The 25,672-nt window shown below is 43.3% G+C and overlaps 1 protein-coding gene across 1 annotated transcript in view; it reads left to right on the forward strand.

Moving 5' to 3' along the window:
- Positions 1 to 25,672, forward strand: part of LOC115103708 (netrin-1) — a 99,936-nt gene that overhangs the window by 61,215 nt on the left and 13,049 nt on the right. Inside the window, exons 4-5 of the mRNA XM_029624586.2 lie at positions 9,417 to 9,566; positions 12,003 to 12,056. Of these exons, the coding sequence (XP_029480446.2) occupies positions 9,417 to 9,566; positions 12,003 to 12,056 (204 nt within the window). The remainder of the gene's footprint in view (positions 1 to 9,416; positions 9,567 to 12,002; positions 12,057 to 25,672) is intronic.

The raw sequence follows: 25,672 nt of genomic DNA on the forward strand, positions 1-25,672 counted from the left end.
TAACTGCTTGATTCTCTCCCTCTTCGCTGCTGCCAACTTGATGGCCAAACTGTACACATCTCTCCTGTTACTTTATATGTGATGTTTTTAACGCAGGTTGTGGAATATATATGACGTGGTTCCAGTTTTTATTTCTAGAAGATTCTAGGAATGGAGTCTACATCTGTGTTTTTTTTTTTTTTTTTTTGGAATCTAGTGAGGATTGAGTCAAGCTTCTTACTTATGTTCTCGAGAACTTTTACAAGCCTTAGGGCTCAATAGCATTTGCTGGCCGAGAGTACTTAACACCTCTGAACGTAATTTGCGAACCGAGTGAAAAATTAAACAGAGTGCGCTGATCGATCTGCGGACGAACATTAGATCGACATTCGGTGTGATGTGTGAGAGCTGGGCAGACACAGTATGTAGAGGCACACAGGCTCTGTCTCGCTGTCTCTCTGTTAATGAAGTTACCACACACAGTGCTTTACCTATTATATATCAACTCCTATGAACCATCTCGTGCTTAGTTTGTAAAATTATTTAAAGTCTGGCATATCATAACTCAAGATAATTCAATGAAAACTAAAACCGTGTAACTAATGTCTGTTCGCTCCTCCAGTGACATAAATACACACCATGCAGCTACACTAAAGTGACAGCAATTAAGGCCCTCAGTCATTTATTGTTCAACGGGAACCTTTGCTGGGTAGCTCTTGGGCAGAATAAGCCCTTTAGCAATACAAGAGGGTAGAAGAGTACAGAGTCTTGCTTTTATATGAGAAACTCGATCACTTCCAATGACTCCCATGTGAGACCATTGCGAAGGAAACTGAGAGCAACCGGCCCGAAAGAACAGTGCCCAGAGCCTAGATTTATGGCTTCACCCCTCATTGACTAGAGCGTAAACACAGAATGCATTTTGATTGAGGGCCTGGGCCCTAAGTGACTACTTTTGGAAGGTGCATCTTGTTCGTTTCTCCAACACCTTTGTTGGCAGAGCTATAATAATATCCCATTTTGGCACAGTGTTCGGGCGTGGCCCAAGGCCCACCATGCTTACAGTTTATTGGATAGGGAACCTATTGTTGATACCACACAGGAGGTTGGGCCTAAATCCCATGCAAGTATAGATAGTTAATTAACATGGTATGATAGCCAAGGTGGGCAACAGGGTAGAAGCTCTCTGGGTGGTCTGGTTACGAATCGAACAAACTCAGCACCGCAAATATTAGTCGAGTTGATAAAGAGTTTGATACGCTGGCTGCCATGGCACCCCTTTTAGGAGGTGTGTGGCCAAGTAATATTCAAATGCCGTGATAACGGTAAAGAAAACAAATCATTGACACCAGCCTTGGATCTTTGGTTATGATGCTTTTAAAAATCTGACGATGAAAGGCGAGTGTCTGAAAGTTATTCTACTGAGAGAAATACCAAGCTTAGTGCAGCGGGGAACCATATTAGTGCCATTTACTTTCATCGTAATTCACACCGTAACGTCAGCCAGTGTGTCATTACTTCAGTGAGTTGAACCATGAGGAACAAGTTTAACAAACAGAACAAAAATGTGTCTTTGTCAAAGGAAACTCTTACTTTCAGTTAGAATAACATGTAGAAGTGATTACGTTTCTCCTCTCCACATGTCTTGAACTGTATTAACCATAAATAACATTATGGTAGAGATTAAAAATAAAAATAATTAGTGTTTGTCATAACTTCTCTGGAAATGAAAAATAAAGTCATATTTATGTTGCTGTTGTCAATTATAATGACTTACATGTATTGTGTTGCATGTAAAATGGAAACTATATAGGAATAATATTGTCTGTATGCCCATAGGCTCTTGCCTTGGCCAAAAGTGTGACATCCCTAAGGTTTCCCCCCCCAAAAAAATGTATCAATAAAATACCAAAACTTATGAAAACCCAAATTGAGATCGACATTCCCTGCATCAGATAAACATGTAATTGAAAAAAGGCCTGAGTCATGTAACACTATTTAATCTCTCCTCTCCACACATTTTTTTGCAGACCAGTAGAAACCTAATTATAATAGAACACAGACATGGCTCGGGTTGGGCCTTATCCAACAGCCAACAAATTATTCTTATAGGCACCGAACGCACAAACCCAAACTGAGGGGGAGCTTTGCAGTTCAAACTTCAAATGCTTTATGGTAAACGATTGGCAGAGTTAAAAAATTCTCACATTGAGCAATGATCGTCTCCTATGAAGAGCGAGCTCCTTTGAAATGCCTTCCATCACCCTCCCCGTTAACCAAGAACATTTTTCAATCTTTTATGTGCAACTCCCTCCTCAAAGTGTGTGTGTTAAACTAGTAGGGAACGCAAGCATAGCTCCATCTGAGCCTCTTCAAGGTCTTCATGTAGAGGAACGAAACATTTATATACAGGACCAAGTCCCTCAACCTTCAGAGCCTAAAAAGGCCTATTCTCTCCGACTGCTCCTTTAACTAGCTCATCTTGAGGACCAAGAGAAGCACTTTCTCCCCACTTCAAGTGTAGCCTAGCTAGCCCCTGTAACTAGCTCACCATGAGGGGCTCATTAGCACTTTCTCTGCCCTCTACAAGTGTGTGTGAATGAGGCCTGGAGGATGGAAGGAGTTAGCCTTTTTCGCTAGCTAGTGTCCCTATCTTGCCCAGCCATCTGGAGTAGCTGTGAGGAAGGATAGCAGGATAACGTAGCTACTTAAGTGCTAAGTGGACACACACTTCAAGCTTAAACTCTCACCAGGTGGGCCCCCAGCAGGCTGTTGCAGTCAGCAAGGGCAGGAGGAGAGAGACACCATTGTAAATACAACCCATATTTATGTTTATTTATTTTCCTTTTTGTACTTTAACTATATGCCCATCGTTGCAACACTGTATGTAGCTATAATATGACATGAAATGTCTCTATTCCTTTGGAACTTTTGTGAGTTGAATGTTTACTGTTCATTTTATATTCTTTATTTCACTTTTGTTTATTATCTATTTCACTTGCTTTGGAAATGTAAACATGTGTTTCCCATGCCAATAAAGCCCTTTGAACTGAATTGAAATTGAGAGAGAGAGAGAAAGCATGAGCGAGTGAGAGCGATAGAGTGAGAGAACAAGAGAGTCAGAGAATGAGAGAGAAATCGAGAGAACAAGTGAAAAAGAGCGGCCCACCTGCAGACCATGTGCGGAGCAACTTGATTTACTGGCAGGCTTAAGCTGTGGTTAGTGGGGCAGACGCTCTTAAAAACACGGTGCTAGCTCTCAGAAGCTCTGAAGAGGGCCGCACTTTGCCCTCCCTAACGCCCCCCCCCCCCCATACCCCACTCCCCTCCGCCCCACTGACAGGCTCTTAACTTTACGTGCCTGAAGACCTGCCTGATTTGCCTCGACACTTGTTTATAGGTTGTGTAAGCCCCTCCCTTTTTTTCTTTGTCTATCTCTCTCTCTGTTTTCTAGCCTCCAACACTCCCCACCTCTCCCAGACAAAATGAGGCAATGAAACGTGGTGACAGATTGGCCTGAAAGTGGTAATCGTTACACTCGCTTTAAAGCCCGCCGGCCTGATAAGGGGAGAGGGCTACGGATTCCCCCTTCGTTGTCTGATTAAGATAAGCGAGAGTAGCAGCAACAGCTACTGACTCACATCAGACAGACAGACAGACAGACAGACAGACAGACAGACAGACAGACAGACAGACAGACAGACAGACAGACAGACAGACAGACAGACAGACAGACAGACAGACAGACAGACAGACAGACAGACAGACAGACAGACAGACAGACAGACAGACAGACAGACAGACAGACAGACAGACAGACAGACAGACAGACAGACAGACAGACAGACAGACAGACAGACAGACAGACAGACAGACAGACAGACAGACAGACAGACAGACAGACAGACAGACAGACAGACAGACAGACAGACAGACAGACAGACAGACAGACAGACAGACAGACAGACAGACAGACAGACAGACAGACAGACAGACAGACAGACAGACAGACAGACAGACAGACAGACAGACAGACAGACAGACAGACAGACAGACAGACAGACAGACAGACAGACAGACAGACAGACAGACAGACAGACAGACAGACAGACAGACAGACAGACAGACAGACAGACAGACAGACAGACAACAGACAGACAGATTTAGTGATCAGATGAGCTCCTGCATTTTTTTGTTCAGGAAAAAAGGAGATAGATAAACTTGGATTTTTTTGTTCAGGAGTGTTACAACATAACATATACAGGATTTTTTTTTTGGTCACAACATAACATATACAGGATGCTACCCTCTACAACATAACATATACAGGATGCTACCCTCTACAACATAACATATACAGGATGCTACCCTCTACAACATAACCTTCACTCCAAATCAAAACGCAAAACCTACAACCTGAATTTGGACGGAATTACGGAATCACCTGGAAGGCTTACAACTACCAAAGATTATTATTCCAACACTATACAGCAAATTCTATGGAAAACAACAGAAACCTAAAACACCATCCAACATGGAACTGAGTGAGTAATGTTTAGTCTGAAGCTATATTTTATTTCCAAAAACCAAGAAGAAAAATACATGACATGACTTTATATGGACTGAATGCTAAATTAAGGCTGCCAAACTTGATACAACTTCAATTAGCACTGATGTGTCAAGTGAGAGCTGTCTAAGCCTTTTAGCCCAACAATGGCAGGAGAGTCGCACAGTCTACTCCAACCAAATGGAGAGGCCTTAGAAACTGCATCCTGCTGTTCAGAGGTAATTAAAATACAGAACCCTGTGTATGTAAAGAATGATAAGGCAAGAAAAGATCACCAAATGAAGCTCCTTATGGAAAATCAAGAGATACTTTTGGCTGACTATTATAAAAATGGGAACATCAGCAACCTCATCTTCCACACAAACCATCCCCTGGCATGGCACAGTGCTATATTAACACACTGTTAAGAGTGGGGGGGTGTTAACGAGGGGTGGAAACTCAGGATACTAGACAACAAGGACTCGGAGTCAGCTAATATAAATCTCTATAAGTCTGGAACAGTATTGATACAGGGCAAACAGTTTCAGCTGGACGTCCACCTAATCAAAGAATTAGCCCAGCAGGAGAATCTCGCCCTTGAGAAAGATACCCCCACCCCGAGCGGGTCAGACCAGACCTCTTCATTATAGAACCCCACAGACGTGCAACTCCAAGCGGAAAGTCAACCTCCCAGCACAGAGTACAACCCCCTCATTGAAATGAAGGATACATTTACCCAGCTGGATGTAAGGCAGGTGGAGCTGGAACAGCAGGCGATTACACTCCAGTCAGCACAGACTCAGACAACAGTCCAGCACAACAACACCCCCTTAACCAGACCCGGAGAGCTGGAGGTGGAGAGAGACATCTGCACTCTGGACTGTGGTGAGACGACTTTAATCATATAAAAAGCAAGAGCAGGAGAAGAACAGAGCACTAGAGGAGAGGATTAGACTGCTGGAGGAGAGGGTGAGGGGGATGGCGTGTGACAGAGAACAACCCACTAGAGAGGTGGCCACCCCCCACAGAGAAGCCAGCAGAACAGCCCACCTCAGCTCCCAACAAACGTCTCGACCCCACAGCAGAACAGTCCACACCAGACCCTGACCATAGAGTCGACATCACAGCAGAACAGACAAATGAAGAACCCCAAGCCCAGGGGCTCTCACCCCCTCTGAGCACCCCACCCCCTGTCAGCCACCCTGATAGCCCTCCTGACAACCCCCCACACCCACTGAGGGCATACACAAGACACAGATTGTACTCCTTATGGACTCAAATGGGAAATATATACAAGAAAAAACTAACTTTTCCCCAAACACTCTGGTGTCCAAACACACAGCGAGCCCTAGACCTTCTGTCTGAGGACCAAGAGCTGGTAGTCCCACAAGAGCTGGTAGTCCCATAAGAGCTGGTAGTCCCATTCACCAAACTATTAGGTGATAAACAGGTAAGGGACTCAGGTATGCTCTTTACCAAATTAGCATATACCCCTAACTCATTCCATTATATTAATCAAAACAGGAACATTTTACATTTGGCTAGAAATTCAATGATCTTAACAGAGAAACATGTCCTCCTGTGTGCTACCTATCTCCCCACTAGAATCCCCATACTTTAATGAAGACAGCTTCTCCATCTTGGAGGGGGAAATCAATCATTTCCAGGCCCAGGGATATGTACTAGTCTGTGGCGACCTAAATGGCAGAACTGGACAAGAACCTGACACCCTCAGCACACAGGGGGACAAACACCTGCCTGGAGGTGACAGCATTCCCTCCCCCATATGCCCCCCTAGGCACAACATAACCAACAAAATTGGGTCACAACTCCTGCAGCTCTGTCGCAAGCTGGGTATGTACATAGTCAATGATAGGCTTCAAGGGGACTCCTATGGTAGGTACACCTATAGCTCATCGCTTGGTAGTAGTACTGTAGACTCCATTATCACTGACCTCAACCCAGAGTCTCTCAGAGCGTTCACAGTCAGCCCACTGACACCTCTATCAGACCACATCAAAATCACAGTCTACTTGAACAGAGCAATACTCAATCATGAGACATCAAAGCCAAAGGAACTGAGTAATATTAAGAAATGCTATAGATGGAAGGAATGTAGTTTAGAAACCTACCAAAAAACAATTAGGCAACAACAAATTCAATCCATTTTAGACAACTTCCTGGACAAAACGTTCTAGATAGTGTAATAGCGAAGGTGTAAACTTGGCAGTAGAAAATCTTAACTGTATATTTGACCTCTCAGCTTCCCTATCAAATCTAAAAATCTCAAATAGAAAACTGAAGAAAATGAACAACAATGACAAATAGTTTGATGAAGAATGCAAAAATCTAAGAAAGAAATTGAGAAACATGTCCAACCAAAAACATAGACACCCAGAAAACCTGAGTCTACGCCTTCACTATGGTGAATCACTAAAACAATACAGAAATACACTACGGAAAAAGAAGGAACAGCACGTCAGAAATCAGCTCAATGTAATTGAAGAATCCATAGACTCTAACCACTTCTGGGAAAATTGGAAAACACTAAAACAAACAACAACACAAAGATGTGGGTAAACCACTTCTCCAATCTTTTTGGCTCTATAACAAAGAACAAACAGCAAAAACATATACATGATCAAATACAAATCTTAGAATCAGCTATTAAAGACTACCAGAACCCACTGGATTCTCCAATTACCTTGAATGAACTACAGGACAAAATAAAAACCCTCCAACCCAAAAAGGCCTGTGGTGTTGATGTCGCCAGGACCACAAATACAAATTCCATCTAGACACCGTTGCCCTGGAGCACACAAAAAAACTATACATACCTTGACATAAACATCAGCGCCACAGGTAACTTCCACAAAGCTGTGAACGATCTGAGAGACAAGGCAAGAAGGGCATTCTATGCCATCAAAAGTGACTGACCCAATCTTAAGGAAAGCTTTGACTATGTACAGACTCAGTGAGCATAGCCTTGCTATTGAGAAAGGCTGCGTGGCTCTCAAGAGAAGACAGGCTATGTGCACATTGCCCACAAAATGAGGTGGAAACTGAGCTGCACTTCCCATCCTCCTGCCCAATGTATGACTATATTAGAGACACATTTCCCTCAGATTACACAGATCCACAAAGAATTAAAAAACAAACCAGATTTTGATAAACTCCCATATCTACTGGGTGAAATACCACAGTGTGCCATCACAGCAGCAATATTTGTGACCTGTTGCCACAAGAAGAGGTCAACCAGTGAAGAACAAACACCATTGCAAATACAACCCATATTTATGCTTATTTATTTTCCCTTTTGTACTTTAACCATTTGTACATCGTTATAACACTGTATATATACATAATATGACATATGTAATGTCTTTATTCTTTCGGAACGTATGTGAGTGTAATGTTTACTGTTAATTTTTATTGTTTATTTCACTTTTGTATATTATCTACTTCACTTGCTTGCTTTGGCAATGTTAACATGTGTTTCCCATGCCAATAAAGCCATTTGAACTGAATTGAAATTGAGAGAGAGAGACTGGCTCATAGCCTGTAATCAACCAAAATACAAAAGCTTCTCATAAAATCTTGTACCTAATCTCAACACTCTCTGGTCATTAGATCCAGTCATTTAGTAGAGTTCCAGTTAAAAGCAGAGGCTAAGCAACATTCACATAACATTCCCACCACGGGGAACGAGAATGCACATTGTGGTCTGTAACACCAGTGTAACCGCTTATACCCACAAAACCTCAAATTGCATAGCTCAAACTGAGACCTTTGATGATTCTCATAGTGAGAAGTGACACTAGAGAGATGTAGGGAGGGGTCATTCTGAAGGACAATACGCCCGCAGGCTAAAACCCGACATCACTGGCTGAATCCAAAAGTCATTTTCTGAAACCTGACATCACTGGCTGAAAACCAGAAATTTGCTGAAACCCCGACATCGTTGGTTGTTCTGTAGGACATTCAACACGGAGCACAGCCCATGGGATGCACACAACCAGACCCAAGTCACATAGTTCTGTTACCCTGGCAACAACGTCTCATGGAGTTTAGGGGCTTGGTGACTAGAGGAAAGATTATTAGAGAAGTTCTGGTATTGATTAGAATATAGGATTTGTGTCATGTGTGACATATCGTTATGGTAACCACGCCATGCCTGGATATGACAGTACAAACACAAGGAAAAACTTTGCCTATAGTTTACCATTATATATTATCACTGTTTATCTGTTATTGAACACTTTATCAAACTTGATATAGTGAGTTTAGTTGGCAAGATAGAGCAACTGTGGGTTTAGTTGAAAATAAAGACAGGGGGGTTAGCCTAGTGCAGGCAAAAAATGTTGCATTCCAGAAGCATATGTCTTAGACTCCCCAGGCAGAGAGGAAATCTGACAGCCATTTTGGTTCCAAACTCAAACCACTGATTAATAAAAAACAGCCAATCAGGATTATCACTCCGATTTAATCATCTAGTAAACACAGTCGCCTGCTCTAGTCTCCTTCTTTCCCACAAAGAAAGAGCTAACGATTCCCAGCAGTCAATGTCAACCAGCACTGTATGCCCAGTTTGAATATGCTGAGCGTATGCTGTTCGTGTGTTCTTGCAGCGATGGCACTGCAAGTCAAGCTTGTCGTGTTGTGGACCCAAGTAAGTCCTGTCACTCTTCCTGCAGCAAAGCCTCACAAGCTTCACTGTCTCTTCTGTCCTCGACGCTCACGTTTCCAACCCTGTTGTTACCACCACCACTGCTGTTGTTGTTGTTTTGTACTGTATCTGTGCTCTCTCTCTGTACATGGGTGTTACGTGTTGTTGTGTCCCCACCCACGCCAAACGTGTGTTCTCTTACCTCTTCTCTTCTGTTCCTCACAGCATGTGATTGCCATCCCGTGGGTGCTGCTGGCAAAACCTGTAACCAAACCACGGGTCAATGTCCCTGTAAAGACGGCGTGACTGGTATCACGTGCAACCGCTGCGCTAAAGGCTACCAGCAGAGCCGCTCGCCCATTGCCCCCTGCATAAGTACGTGGAACCCAGCCTTTCCTAGTTGCCTGAACTTGCCTCACCAGCCGCATATGACTTTTGCCCATTCCATCTCTATGCTTAAACATTCATGCACACCTCCACAAAGAAAATTGACAACTTACAAAAAGGAACAAACTCACTCACTCAACCAACCAACCACCAACCCTCCCAACCAACCCCCCCCCCCCCCCACACTCTATCCTGGCTTGAAAAACACACACTACATGGCACAGAATCCTACTTTTCTTCTTTCTCTCTTCCATTGGTTTCCTCAGACAAGCATTTAGCCAGTGTTCTGACCAACAGGTAAATCTGAAAGCTAAAATAAACAAATCATCCCCCAGAATCATCTGTGAAGCCTCAACCTCCCTATGTTGACAGTCCCCATAAATCCAACAGTGCCATGTCCAGAGCCGAGTTAACGAACACCAACTTTAGGATCCACCAGTGTCCCTCATTGGCTAAAAAGGGAAAAGGGCCAATGACCAAGGGCAATCGGCATCTCCCCCCAAAAATATCTGAATTTTTTGGCATTTGTTTTCAGACCCCAAAACAATACATTTTAATTGCTGCTTTTAGTCAATAAAATTATGATTCGGAGGTTAAACAAAAGCTCTTATGAAATTAATTATTCCGAAGGGATATTTTTGGCCAATGTCCAAGCCAAGGGGATAATTAAACCTACAAACTCCATTGGAATCTGATACCTTTCATTTTCCTGGGAAAGTCGAGCCATTCAGTCGGAGGTGTGAAACTTGGAGATGCTGAGGTCCCAGCGATCAGATGGGATCAACACAAATATTTAGTTTCTTCAATAATTGCTAAATAATCTTTTTTAAAGCCCTTCCCATTAACATTTAGCGATACTGAAACCTCTTGCCAATTTCAGTTTTAACAGGGAGGGATAAAATGTCATATCTCTGACTTCATATACTTTCCAATGTAGAGGGCCATAAATCAGACCATACGAGTTGATTATGAGAAAGGGGCTCATTATTATTATTATGTGATCTGGCACGCGTGGCTGAATCCTGATCGGCTATCAGGGCTTGGCAGGTCGATTAGCAGTGACACAGAGTAATCAGTAGGGAATAAAAACCATATGGCCTCTGGCAGCAATTATTTTTCTTGTCACAAGACAGACGCTTTTATTCTTAATGAGAAAATAACAAATTAGGCCTGTATAAATGAAACAATTAAGGGAATGGTGATACCTAATCAGTTGTAGAACTGAATGCATTCAACTTAAATGTGTCTTCCGAATTTAACCCAACCCCTCTGAATCAAAGAGGTACGGAGGGCTGCCTTAATCGATGTCCACGTCACCGGCGCCCGGGGAGCAGTTGTTGTTGAGGGTTAACTGCCTTGCTCAAAGGCAGTACGGGAGCGACCTTTTGGTTACTGGCCCAACACTCTTAACCACTAGGTTACCTGCCGCCCCTATGATGAGTAAACTTTTAGATTCCTAATGTTTATATACAGTATACAGTATTGTATACTATACTGCCTGATTGGAATAAGTCCTGCAAACTAATCCAATCAGAGACGTTGATCAAAAGACTTGATTCTTTCTTCCTTTACCACACAGAATCTTCAATCTATGCATGACGGTACACTGCTATTGTACTCCTTTCCTGTGTATCTTATCTAGCTTGCCACCCTTTCCTTTGATCTATGTGTTCTCATACAGCGGTATGTGTGCTTGTCTGTCCTTGCTTCCCCTCACTGCTTACTCACCTGTTTCGGTGGTTTTATCCCCCTTTTGCCGCCAGTGTAACAAAATGCATTATGTTTTATATCTACATCTAATGTTACCATCCTGCTCCTTTGGAGATAATAGGAGCTCTCTTTATGCATGGCTTACTTCAAACGTCAACTTCCTGCCTCTGTGAATAGCCGACACGAGAGGGTGAAGTAGAGCTGAGAGAATGAAGTCTTGGATGCAAAACCGCAGAGACCTCGTCGTGGGGGCGAATAGAGGCGTGAGGGGAGAGACGTTACAGATTTCACACCCCTCCTGCTATCGCCCCCTCCAGATCTTAAGATTGCATCTCGCTGTTCCCCTTTGATCTGATCTGCCAGGTAGCTCCACCTGTATGGCATTCATATTAGGAAGTCCTCCGTTCTCAAGCCTTCCTAATATGGATGCTGTACAGCTGAGAGAGTAAGTCTCTACAGGTGAAACCTAACCAGTAACCATCCCTTCGTACGGTTACCCCACACGGCACGTCTACATCTACTGAAAAACTGTAGGTTGTACACTAATGCTAAAGCTTGTCTGCTGGAGAATAAACACTCTTATTGTATACTCGTCTTATTTTACATAACTCTTTCATCAAAATAACAGTTGTCTTTAATCCTATGGCGAATGTATTAAAACATAATGAAGCTAACTTTTGTCTGTGTTTGTGCGGTGTTTTTACCTGGAAACAGAGATTCCCGTTGTTCCTCCGACAACCACAGCCAGCAGTACAGAGAAGCCAGCAGGTGAGTGGCTCGTCTCAGTCCTTATCTCTCTGCTTGTGTGATCCTAATATTGCTTGTGTGATCCTAATTCCTCTGCAAGATGGGATTATCAGAACATGTTCTTGAGACTTATTTGTTGATATCAAACTGTTTAAATGCCACTGGCTACCCATAATGCCTGTAGCTAGGATTTGGTTTACAGTGTGTATTTAGGCTGAACAGAAAACAGAAAGAACCGCTCTCCCGCTCTTCCATCCACACCCCTTCTAACTAAACATTTCCTTCACGTGAAATGTTAGTTAGAACGAGTACAGTTTAAATTGGATCCCCATTGCCTCCCCCCCTCGCTCAAAGTTCATAAATATTAAATCAATTAGCCATTGCCTTGGGATGTAGCTCCTTTAATCTTACACTCTTCATCCAATTAACTGTGTAACTGGAACGCAGTGGGGTGTAACAGGAACACAGTGGGGTGTTGGCACGGCAACGCGCTGGGCCATGATATTGTTGATCTGTTGATTGTGTCTCTCTCTAAGAGGAAAAGAGAGGGAATATGGTAGAGAGAGGAAAAGAAAGGAATTTGGGGTTCTGGCGCTAATCAGGGAAGCCAGCTCTTTCTCGAATTCAGGAGAGAGGATACAGTAGCTTGTTCAGAGGAAAATTCTTCCAAATTATACAGTGTACATCACTCTCCCACCAGCTACTGTCAAAACACAGCAGTACTCTGTATATATAATTGAATGGACTACTTCCTTAGTTAAATCTTGTTAATCAACATGGGGAGATTAAATGGAATTTGAAGGCACTTTTATATAAACATCTGTTAAACTTGAAAATGAAGCCAGAGACATGGTATGTGATATAAACTATTCAGGAAAGAATGTTAAGAACCACATTACAAATGAGCAAAGATGACAATGAAGATTTGCCACGAGTTAAGTCAACACAAGAACCTGTCAGGGGGCAACGCAGGCCACAGACGTATTCTTTGCCCCTAGCTTGTGGAAAAGTGTAGTCATAGTGGTGTTCCTCTCTCAGACAGCGAGAGGAATCGTAGCGTGCGAGAACGCCTGGCAGCTGCTCTCATTTCTCTACTGCTGCTCTGACAGATCAGATTGACAGGGAAGTGAGGGTACTGCTGGTGTCGGAGAGTAAAGCCCCCCCCCCCTTCCTCTTTCCACCACTTCTCTTCTCTCCCCGTTTCACGCTTTGTTTTGTAGTATCACCAAATCAATACAACAGGTGTTGTAGCACCTTACCGTGAAATGCTTACTTACAAGCCCTTAACCAACTATACAGTTAAAAAAAAAAGAGAGTTAAGGAAATATTGACTACATAAAACTAAAGTAAAAATGTAACACAATAAAATAACAATAATAAGGCTATATACAGGGGGTACCTCAACCAAGTCAATGTGCGGGGGTACAGGTTAGTCGAGGTCATTTGTACATGTAGGTAGAGGTAAAGGGACTATGCATAGATAATAAACAGCGAGTAGCAGCAGTTCGGGTGGCCATTTGATTAATTGTTCAGCAGTCTTATGGCTTGGGGGTAGAAGCTGTTAAGGAGGCTTTTGGTCCTAGACTTGGCGCTTGCCATGCGGTAGCAGAGAGAACAGTCTATGACATGGGTAACTGGAGTCTTTGACAATTATTCTGGCCTTCCTCAGACACCGCCTAGTAGGGGCACCTAGTGGAGCTGGTGTTGAGGATCAGTGTGGCAGATGTGTTGTTGCCTACCCTTACCACCTGGGGCAGCCCCTCAGGAAGTCCAGGATCCAGTTGCAGAGGGAGGGGTTTAGTCCCAATGTCCTTAGCTCAGTGATGAGCTTAGTGGGCACTATGGTGTTGAACGCTGAGCTGTAGTCAATGAAAAGCATTCTGATATAGGTGTTCCTTTTGTCCAGGTGGGAAAGGGCAGTGTGGAGTGCGATTGAGATTGTGGCATAAGTGGATCTGTTGAGCGGTATGCAAATTGGAGTGGGTCTAGGGTTTCCGGGATGATGGTGTTGATGTGCGCCATGACCAGCTTTTAAAAGCACTTCATGGCTGCCGACGTGAGTGCTACGGGGCGGTAGTCATTTAGGCAGGTTACCTTCACTTTCTTGGGCACAGGGACTATGGTGGTCTGCTTGAAATGTAGGTATTACAGACTCTGTCAGGGAGAAGTAGAAAATGTCAGTAAAGACACTTGCCAGTTGGTCCACGCATGCTCTGAGTACACGTCCTGGTAATCCATCTGTTGATCTGTTTAAAGGTCTTGCTCACATCGGCTACGGAGAGCGTGATCACACAGTCGTCCGGAACAGCCAGTGCTCTCATGCATGCTTCAGTGATGCTTGCCTCGAAGCGAGCATAAAAAGGCATTTAGCCCGTCTGGAAGGCTCGCGTCACTGGGCAGCTCATGTCCGGGTTTTCCCTTTGTAGTCTGTAATAGTTTGGAAGCCCCGCCACATCCGACGAGCATCAGAGCCGGTGTAGTAGGTTTCAATCTTAATCCTGTATTGACACTTTTCCTGTTTGGTGGTTCGTCTGAGGGCATAGCGGGATTTCTTATAATGCGTCCGGATTAGTGTCCCGCTCCTTGACAGCTGCAGCTCTAGCCTTTATCCTGGTGCAGATGTTGCCTGTAATCCATGGCTTCTGGTTGGGGTATGTACGTACGGTCACTGTGGAGATGACGTCGCCGATGCACTTATTGATGAAGCCAGTGACTGAGGTGGTATAGTCCTCAATGCCATTGGATGAATCCCGGAACATATTCCAGTCTGTGCTAGCAAAACATTCCTGTAGCGTAGCATCTGCGTCATTTGACTACTTCCGTATTGAGCGAGTCACTGGTTCTTCCTGCTTTAGTTTTTGCTTGTAAGCAGGAATCAGGAGGGTAGAATTATGGTCACATTTGCCAAATGGAGGGTGGGGAGAGCATTGCACCAATCTCTGTGTGTGGAGTGAAGGTGGTCTGAAGTTTATTTCCTCTGGTTGCACATGCTGGTAGAAATGAGGTAAAACGGATTTAAGATTGCCTGCATTAAAGTCCCTGGCTACTAGGAGCGCCGCTTCTGAATGAGAATTTTCTTGTTTGCTTATGGCCTTATACAGCTCGTTGAGTGCGGTCTTAGTGCCAGGTTCGGTTTGTGGTGGTAAATAGACGGCCACGAAAAATATAGTTTTGTCTACAGCTTATCATGAGGTACTCTACCTCAGGCGAGCAATACCTCAAGACTACCTTAATATTAGACATCGCGCACCAGCTGTTATTGACAAAGAGACACACACCCCCACCCCTCGTCTTACCGGACAAGGCTGTTCTGTCCTGCTGATGCACGGAAAATCCAGCCAACTGTGTATTTTCCGGGTCATCATTCAGCCATGACTCGGTGAAACATAAGATATTACCTTTTTTAATATCCCGTTGGTAGGATAGTTTCAAACAGAGCTCATCCAGTTTATTCACCAGTGATTGCATGTTGGCGAATAGAACGGATGGTAAAGGCGGGTAACCTACTCACCGACGTATTCTCCCGATCTGCGCCCCCTGTATTTCCTTATTTTCTTTATGCAAATGACGGGGATCTGGGCCTTGTCTGGAGAGCAACATAATATCCTTCGCATCAGACTAATTAAACACAACATATTTGTGCAGTTTGAGGTGTGTAATTGCTGTTCTGTTATCCAGAAGCTCTTTTAGGTCATAAGAGACAGTATCATCAACATTATGTACAAAATAAGTTACAAACTATGTGGAAAAAACACACAAAATAGCACAATTGGTCAGGAGCCTGTAAAACGGCAGCCATCCCCTCCGGCGCCATTCCTTTTCCCCTCATGGGTAGTATTTCAAGTTGGTTCCTCCTGCTTCTCTCTTTCCATCTTGTCTAGGTAGGTTTAAAGGTAGACTCTCTTCTTCTGTTCTCCTCTCTTCTTTTCCTCTGTTCCATGCTTTTTTCCTCTTAATAACACTAAGGGGGTGATGTGTGAGTTTGGTTTTGTGGCACGGTCTGTCATTGTTGGTGTGAACACATTATTTTCCCTTGTGGAGTGTGTTTGTGATTAAGTGAGGGAAGAAAAGTAGGTGTTTTTCCCTGGCCGAACTAAACAAACTGTGGGTTTTCATTTTTTGTATCCTGAACAGTGAACACAGGTTTTCAAAAGGCCTCACAAGTGAATCACTGACTGGTCTCTTGATTTTCGACATCGCTTGATAATTTGCCATAGTTCTCGCTAGTTCAGTCAACCCTGGTTCTCTGCATTTGAGTGAGCATTAAGGCGTAGGTGTTCTTGCGGAATAAGGACTAAAGAGCTCCAATTATAATCCTATTGATTAAACTGTGTCATCGGACCAATGTAAACATCCTTACAGAGGTAACGTATAATGATACAGACCACGTAACTCCGCATAACGTAATCACCTGGGGGAATTACTGTACATACAAGTTGAATGGGGCGACATACTATGAACGTTCTACAGAAATGGGAGATGTTGAAATCAAGCAGATTGCAAGGTGGGGCACTTTGACTGACATATTGTATCGGTCACGTCAGATTCCTGGGTAGACAAACAGAGGTCCGGCGGGAACACTCAGGCTTCCAAACCAGAGGATGCATAGTTGCATACATTACTGGGTCTGAACTGAGCCAACCACTGGATGGCTCAGTACATGGAGAAATGGGATCTCATCCAATACATGATTGGTGACAGATGTGGTTGTTCTTATCAGGGCTACCTCACCACCAGTCCCCCAAATGAGTGCCTATGTCTTTAGTGAAGCATATACACACACTGAAGAAATATATAACATGCAACAATTTCAAAGATTTTACTGAGTTACAGCTCATATAACAAAATCACTGAATTGAAATAAATTCATTTGTCCCTAATCTATGGATTTCACATGACTGGGAATACAGATATGCATCTGCTGGTCACAGACACCTTAAAAAAAAGGTAGGGGCATGGATCAGAAAACCAGTCAGTATCTGGTGTGACCACCATTTGCTTCATGCAGCACCACACATCTCCTTCTCATCGAGTTGACCAGGCTGTTGACGGTGGCCTGACGATTGTTGTCCCACTCCTCTTCAACGGCTGTGTGAAGTTTCTGTATATTGCAGGAAACTGTAACGCATTGTCGTACACGTCAATCCAGAGCATCCCAAACATGCTCAATGGGTGACATGTCTGGTGAGTATGCAGGCCATGGAAGAACTGGGACACATTTACAGTTTTAAGGAATTGTGTACAGATCCTTGCGACATGGGGCTGTGCATTATCATGCTGAAACACGAGGTGATGGCGGCGGATGAACGGCACGACAATGGGCCTCAGGATCTCAGACGATGGTGCAGGTGAAGAAGCCGAATGTTACATGTGGTCTGCAGTTGTGAGGCCGGTTGGAAGTATTACCAAATTTTCTAAAATGACGTTGGAGGCAGCTTATGGTAAAGAAATGAACATTCAATTCTCTGGCAACAGCTCTGGTGGACAATCCTGCACTTAGCAGGCCAACTGCACGCTCTCTCAAAAGTTGAGACATCTGCGGCATTGTGTTGTGTGACAAAACTGTGTGGCCTTTTATTTTAGAGTGGCCTTTTATTGTCCCCAGCACCTGTGTACGGATCATGCTGCTTAATCAGCTTCTTGATATGCCACACCTGTCAGGTGGATGGATTATCTTGGCAAAGGAGAAATTCTCACTAACAGGGATGTAAAGAAATTTGTGCACACAATTTGAGACAGATAAGCTTTTTGTGCAATGGAACATTTCTGAAATCTTTTATTTCAGCTCATGAAACCAACACTTTACATGTTGTGTTTATATTTTTGTTCAGTAGAGGGAAAGAGAGAGAGCGATATGCAGATATTTATACATCGTTTTATCTAGATAGAGAGACTAAGTGATGAGTCATGACCTTATTGCTACTTTGGTTTGTAAGGTTGGACTAAAGGAAAAGAAATCGGTATGCTTGGGGTGGGCTGATTATACGCGAGGCTGGACAGCTGTGCAGCAGGTGCCTCCCCCCTACCTCAACCCCATCGGACTCGGTTGAGGGAAGTGGGGGGGGGCTATTCATTTGTCTCCAGCGACGTGTTCTGGGTTCCCCACCTCCCAGAGCACATGGAGGGGTGGAATGCATGGCGAATACCTCGGAAGGCAAGGCCCAGACAAAACACATATTGTGCGGTTAGGTCACGGATAGTGTGAGTAGTCACTCCCCCTTGGTCGTTGCCTGACAGAGATGTCTGTAGAGCAACGGAATGTGAAGGAGATTATAACAGCTGAGCTGACCACCATGATACCAACCAGTGACGTGGTATTCATTAGGCACGAAATGGAAGAAAACAGTCAGAACCGTTATAAAACGGGGAGTTACTGTCGAAAGACGTCCAATGAGAAGAGCTCGTTTTCAGTTACAAAACGTTTCGGGACGGTGTGCCCTTATGAACATGATCCAAGATAATGGGCCACGATGATGATGATGAAAATGATGATGGCTGGAAGGGTTCAGGATTTGCGGTGAGACACTCCCTGGATATTTGGGACATGAGTCTCTCTCTGGGTCCACTCTACACACCCTGTGTCACGTCGTGACCTTAGTTCCTTTTTTATGTCTCTGTTTTAGTTTGGTCAGGGCGTGAGTTAGGGTGGGCATTCTATGTTTTGTAGTCTAGGTTTTGTATTTCTATGTGTTTGGCCTGGTATGGTTCCCAATCAGAGGCAGCTGGCAATCGTTGTCTCTGATTGAGAAACATACTTAGGTAGCCTGTTCCTACCTGTGTTTGTGGGTAGTTGTTTTCTGTCTCTGTGTTCTGCACCAGACAGAACTGTTTCGTGTTGGTCTATTTTTGTTATTTTGATCGTAGTTCAAATAAATATACATCATGAACACGTACCACGCTGCACTTTGGTCCTCTTCACCTTCTTCAACCCACGACAGCCATTACACCCTGTTAATACTCTCTGCTGCCTCACTGGGCTTTAGTGTTGTGTCATGGGATGTTATTACCTGCTCCGAGTTTAATATGAGAGAGAGAGGAGTGAGAGAGAGGAGAGAGAAATGGTGACCCGAGAGTGAGGGAGAGAAAGAGAACGGGAAGAAAATAGCATCGTAATAGCATTGTATCAGCGTGTCCATCATCATCATCGATGCTAAACTCACAATATGATTTATGGCTTGGCAATCTCAGCCTGGCTCTCACAACATGAACACATTGGCATCAGCCTCTCTCACTCTCGTCTGTTGTCTGCATGTTGGGATGGAGCCAGCATCATTGCCCACTGACTCCACTGAAACTCAATTGCAGTAATAGGGATGACCACACTCTTGTTTTCAGATTGGTTCCACAGAACATGCCGCCCAAAACAAACAACCCACAAAATCATCATGTCATGAATCATAAATAGACGCTTTCGCTCTCTGTTGTTTCCCAGCTGTCACTCACTGGGATCGAAAACACAACTTTTCCCTTACTTCAGGATGATAGAATGAATGAAAGAGAGAGAGAGAGGCTGTGTCCGAAATCGGTCTTGCCTACTATTTACTAAAACTGCATACTGTGTCCTAACCATACCACATACTATTTAGAACGTACTGTTCAGTCAAAATGTATTCAATAAGCAACAGATATCACCATACTAGACTCACCCATACTGAGAACACGTCATCTGATGTGAAACTGCACCGTTTCCCTCCATTCTATCATTATGGTGCAGCAGGTCTCACTATCAGCTGCTGTCAAACACGTCTGGATCTGAAAAGAGATTATCTTCCTCAATAGCAGGCAGCGAAATTGTAGTAGATGAAAAGCCGAAACGATTATGACATGACTTTTAAAGCATACTATTTTTTTTTAACATACTGTAAAAACATTCTATTTTCACATACCAAAAATGCCTACTGTTGTGGGTGTTGGACGCGGCCAGTGTTGTGTTCGAGACCATTTAAACGGAGACCGATTCAAGACCAAGACCGGAGCAAATCGAGACCGAGTCAAGACCAAGACCGGAGCAAATCGAGACCGAGTCAAGACCAAGTCAAGACCTAGACCAGACAAATGCAAGTCCAATTCAACACCATGATTGTAAGTGTGTCATATCGCCAACGATAACAGTTCAAAATGTTCTGTGTTCATATTTCAGAAGAACAGTTTGTTCTTCCTTACACAGAACACTCAATATTTGGTCTCGAGACTGGCCTCAAGTACTACAACACTGGACACGGCCAGAGAGAAGAAAGAAATAAAGAAACAAAGAAAGAAAGAAAACAATGAAGAAAACGCCCTCTTTTTGGACAGGGTCCAGCCCTACTGCTATGGTTCCAGCAGCCCAACAGCCCCGGCACTGTGGCTATAATCTAATTACATGCTTTATTTGCCACAATTTGTTTCTCAATCAGTCTTGTTCAGGGAGAAGAAAGACGTAGGGAGGAGAAAGGCCTCCCCCATGCCCCTATTTACACCTCTTTGTTCCAGCTAAGCAGGTCCCTGTCACTGGGTCCTGTCTAGGTATTTGCGCTACTTTTATCCACGTAGATAAAAGTCTGAAAAATGTGCCTAGGATTTAAAAGACTGTAAACGTCTGTGTGGAGGGTGTCAATCAATCTCTCCCACTGCTAAAGAAGCCCTGACACGTCCAGGCGGCAAAAGAGCGTCTCTCAGCGCTTCTCCTTCCTCGCTCAAACAACCGAGAAACAACGGGAACGACACCTCCCAGTAAGAGAGCGTAGAGAGGGGATGGAGAGAGGAGGCGCGGAGGGGAGGTGCACAGAGCTCAGCGCCACTGGACTCATTCCACTTCCCCTGACTAGAGTGTCCCACACAAAGGGTACATTTGTCCTCGCGGTGGGGGACTGCCTGGTCCTGTATGGGGATCTGGGGGTGCTCGTCTCAGGAGTACACTAATGGCCAACGAGCGCTATCAAAGGAAAGTATCATGATGCCATCAAGGGGGTTTATGGGAAAACAAAAGCAGCCTTTTCCACAGGTCCGGGTCATCATTTACATGGAAATCAGGCGCCGCTCTGCCTAGTATAGACTCAATTTCATCTACTGTGCCACTCCCCCCCCACAACTACCTTCTCCAACCCCATCAGCTGAGACGATTTTGGTTTTACTTGAATCCCCTCACCCCGCCAACCAACTTCGTCCTCTTCTAGTGTCCCTCCCAAACCAATAGCCACTCTCCCGCCCTCCTCTACTTTGGGTGCATTTTTCCTCGATTCAGCGTTACCCAGGCAACCTCATTCACCCAGAATATAAAGGGAAGTATAAGGCAGGCATGGAGCACGGACCTGGTCACAACAATGAAGTTTGTTCATATTCAGGCTGGCTGAAAGGTCTTATCCTTCCTCCTACCAGCCCATCACCCCCTCCTCTACTCATCCTTCCCTCTCACTCCCTCTCTCTCTCTTTCCCTTCATCTCTCACTTTGTGAAAAGATAACACTATTAAAGCTTTTTCAGAGTTTCGAGGGAACTGTGCCGATAGAGTACTCTGGATCCAATGTGTGTCAGTTAGAGAGGGAAAGAAGAAAAATGTGGGGTGAATAAAGGGGAACAAATTATTTTAATTTCTATGTTTGGCCTCGCGTCATACACTCTTTACTGAAGGTGACTGGCTGTGTGACAGCGGAGCGTGGGGCAATCAGGAAAGCCATGGCACCTTTTCTGTCAAGGTGAACTCAGAGAAGTGGGCTGTGTGGATACACACTTAAAGTCCCAGTAATTCATCACAAACCTGTTACCTTTTCACATTACCTAACCAAACCGAGTTAAAGCAAGCAGTACTAGGCTGGCCTGATGCATCTACCATAGTTGCTGAAACTGTGGTGGAATAAACAAAATATCTGAGCCAGCACAGTACAGTTCAGAGGCCTCATTTATAAATGTTGTGTACATATAAAATATACCCCTAAAACATGCATGCGCCCATTTTACGCCCATATTGTATTGCAAAACATGCAAGTATTGTGTGCAAAATTGGGGATATGACATGACATGATTTTTCCCCAAAACCCCCAAAAATAAATTGGAAAACATAACAACAATATGCTGCCATTAGCGAGAAGAGTGAAAATCAATGTATTTTATTTTTGGAATCTAAAATAACTTGACATACAGTACCAGAAAGTGGTCATAGCCCTTGACTTATTCCATATTTGTTGAGTTAAAGTTCAAAATCGATTAAATAAATAAATAAATCAACCATCTACACACAATACACCATGATTACAAAGTGAAAACATGTTTTAGAATTTCTTGCAAATGTATTGAAAATTAAATACAGAAATAACTAAATTACTTAACTATTCACACCCCTGAGTCAATACATGTTAGAATCACCTTTCTGGGTAAGGGCTTTCCACACCTGGATTGTACAATATTTGCCTATTATTCTTTTAAAAAATGTCAAAGTTGGTTGTAGATCATTGCTAGACAGCCATTTTAAAGTCTTGCACTAGATTTTCAAGCCGATTTAAGTCAAAACTGTAACTAGGCCACTCAGGAATATTTAATGTCATCTTGGTAAGCAATTGTTTTATTTTATTGTCATACTGAAAGGTGAATTTGTCTCCCAGTGTCTGTTGAATAGCAGACTGAACCAGGTATTCCATTAGGATTTTGCCTGTGCTTAGCTCTATTCCGTTTCTTTTAATCCTAAAAAAAAAACTAGTCCTTGCCGATAACAAGCATACCCATAACATGATGCAGCAACCACCATGCTTGACAATATGAAGAGTGGTACTCAGTGATGTGTTGGAAATGTCCCAAACATAAAGATTTGTATTCAGGACAAAAAGTGAATTTCATTGCCACATTTTTTTGCTGCATTACTTTTGTGACTTGTTGCATACAGGATTCATGTTTTGAAATATTTGTATTCTCTACAGGCTTCCTTCTTTTCACTCTGTCATTTAGATTAGTATTGTGGAGTGACTACATCCTCCGTTTTCTCCTATCACAGCCATTGAACTTTGTAGCTGTTTTGAAGTCATGGTGAAATCCTTGAGCGATTTCCTTCCTCTCCGGTAAATGAGTTAGGAAGGATGCTTGTATCTTTGTAGTGTCTGGGTGTATTGATACACCATCCAAAGTGTAATTAAGAACTTGACCACGCTCAAAGGGATATTCAATGTCTGTTCATTTTATTTGTTTACTCATCTACCAATGCGAGCCCTTCTTTGCAAGGCATTGGAAAACCTCCCTGGTCTTTGTGGTTGAATCCGCGTATGAAATGTACTATTCGACTGAGGGACCTTATAGTTGTATGTGTGGAGTACAAAGATGAAGTAGTCATTCAAAAATCCTGTTAAACATTATTATTGGACACAGAGTGAGTCCATGCAACTTATTATGTGACTTGTTAATCACATTTTCACTCCTGAACTTATGTAGGCTTGCCGTAACAAAGGGCTTGAATACTTATTGACATTTCAGCTTTTCATTTTTTTATTCATTTGTAAACATTTCTAAAAACACAATTCCACTTTGACTTGTAGGTGTGTAGGCCATAGAATATCAAGTAAATCAATTTTAAATTCAGGCTGTAACACAAAACGTGAACAAATTCAAGGGGTGTGAAAACTTTCTTTAGGCACTTTAGGAATCGATTTCCTGTTTATTTTATTTTCATAACCGCTGCAGAATAAATGTCTCCTATTTTCTAGCCGGATCGGTACATTTTCCCGAAGTAGCAACAAACAATGATGCATCTCTCATTTAATTGGGCCTAGTAGCCTAAATAGATCATCTGTTTTTTTAAAGCTAAACTTGCTTTTTGCCTGACTAACCTCTGGTGGCAGAGCATTCCATGATGACATGGCTCTATACATACTGCACAGTACCTAGTCTAAATAGATAGGCCTTGACTTTTTAAACATTTTGTTACGTTACAGCCTTATTTTAAAATGTATTCAATTGTTTCCCCCCCCTCATCAATCTACACACAATACCCCATAATGACAAAGCAAAAACATTTTTTACTAATTTATAAAACTTTAAAAACTGAAATATCACATTTACATAAGTATTCAGACCTTTACTCAGTACTTTGGCAGCGATTACAGCATAGAGTCTTCTTGGGTATGACGCTATAAGCTTGGCACACCTGTATTTGGGGAGTTTCTCACATTCTTCTCTGCAGATCTTCTCAAGCTCTGTCAGGTTGGATTGGGAGCGTTGCTGCACAGCTATTTTCAGGCTTCTCCAGAGATGTTCGATCGGGTTCAAGTCCGGGCTCTGGCTGGACCACTCAAGGACATTCAGAGACTGTCCCAAAGCCACTCCTGCGTTGTCTTAGCTGTGTGCTTAGGCTCGTTGTCCTGTTGGAAGGTGAACCTTCACCCCAGTCTGAGGTCCTGAGTGCTCTGGAGCAGGTTCTCATCAAGGATCTAACTGTACTTTGCTTCAATCCTGACTAGTCTCCCAGTCCCTGCTGCTGAAAAACATCCCCACAGCATGATGCTGCCACCACCATGCTTCACCGTAGGGATTGTGCCAGGTTTCCTCCAGAAGTGACGATTGGCATTCAGGCCAAATTCAATCTTGGTTTTATCAGACCAGAGAATCTTGTTTCTCAAGGTCTGAGAGTCTTTAGGTGACTTTTGGCAAACTCCTAGCGGGCTGTCATGTGCCTTTTACTGAGGAGTGGCTTCCATATGGTCACTACCATAAAGGCCTGATCGTTGGCGTACTGCAGAGATGGTTGTCCTTCTGGGTTCGCCCATCTCCACAGAGGAACTCTAGAGCTCTGTCAGAGTGACCATTAGGTTCTTGGTCACCTCCCTGACCAAGGCCCTTCACCTCCGATTGCTCAGTTTGGCCGGGCGGCCAGTTCTAGGAAGAGTCTTGGTGGTTCCAAACATTTTCCATTTAAGAATGATGGAGAACACTGTGTTCTTGGGGACCTTCAATGCTGCAGAAATATTGTGGTACCCTTTCCCAGATCTGTGCGGACAATTCCTTCGACCCTCATAGCTTGGTTTTTGTTCTGACACGCACTGTCAACTGTGGGACCTTATATAGACAGGTGTGTGCCTTTCCAAATCATGTCCAATCAATTGAATTTCCCACAGGTGGACTACAATCAAGTCATAGAAACATAACAAGGATGATCAATGGAAACAGGATGCGCCTGAGCTACATTTCGAGTCTCATAGCAAAGGGCCTGAATACTTATTTACATAAAGTATCTGTTTTTTATTTTTAATAACTTTGCAAACATTTCTAAAAAACATGTTTTTGCTTTGTCATTAGGGGGTTATTGTGTGTAGATTGCTTAGGATTTTTTTGTATTTAATCCATTTTACTACAACAACAAAGTTAACGTGTCTGAATACTTTCTGAAGGCACTGCATTTCTAGTTTTGCTGTAGCCGATGTGATCCTATAGGCAGCGCAGATTATAACATACAGTCGAATTTCACAGGTGAACAGACAGTTGATCTTTTACATTGAAGTATGCATGTACAGTAATACTGTAATACAGAATTCACGACAGTCCGGAATATTTGGGGAAAAAGTCAATGCAAAACATTGTTGAATTCTAACTTCTGCTGACAGGTCCAAATAAATGTTCCATTGTTTTTTCTTTCATAAACTGTCACAATCATTTGCCAAACACAGAATAAATTACTGCAAA

This window comes from Oncorhynchus nerka, linkage group LG21 (genome assembly GCF_034236695.1).
Source record: "Oncorhynchus nerka isolate Pitt River linkage group LG21, Oner_Uvic_2.0, whole genome shotgun sequence".
NCBI classification, from domain to species: Eukaryota; Metazoa; Chordata; class Actinopteri; order Salmoniformes; family Salmonidae; genus Oncorhynchus; species Oncorhynchus nerka.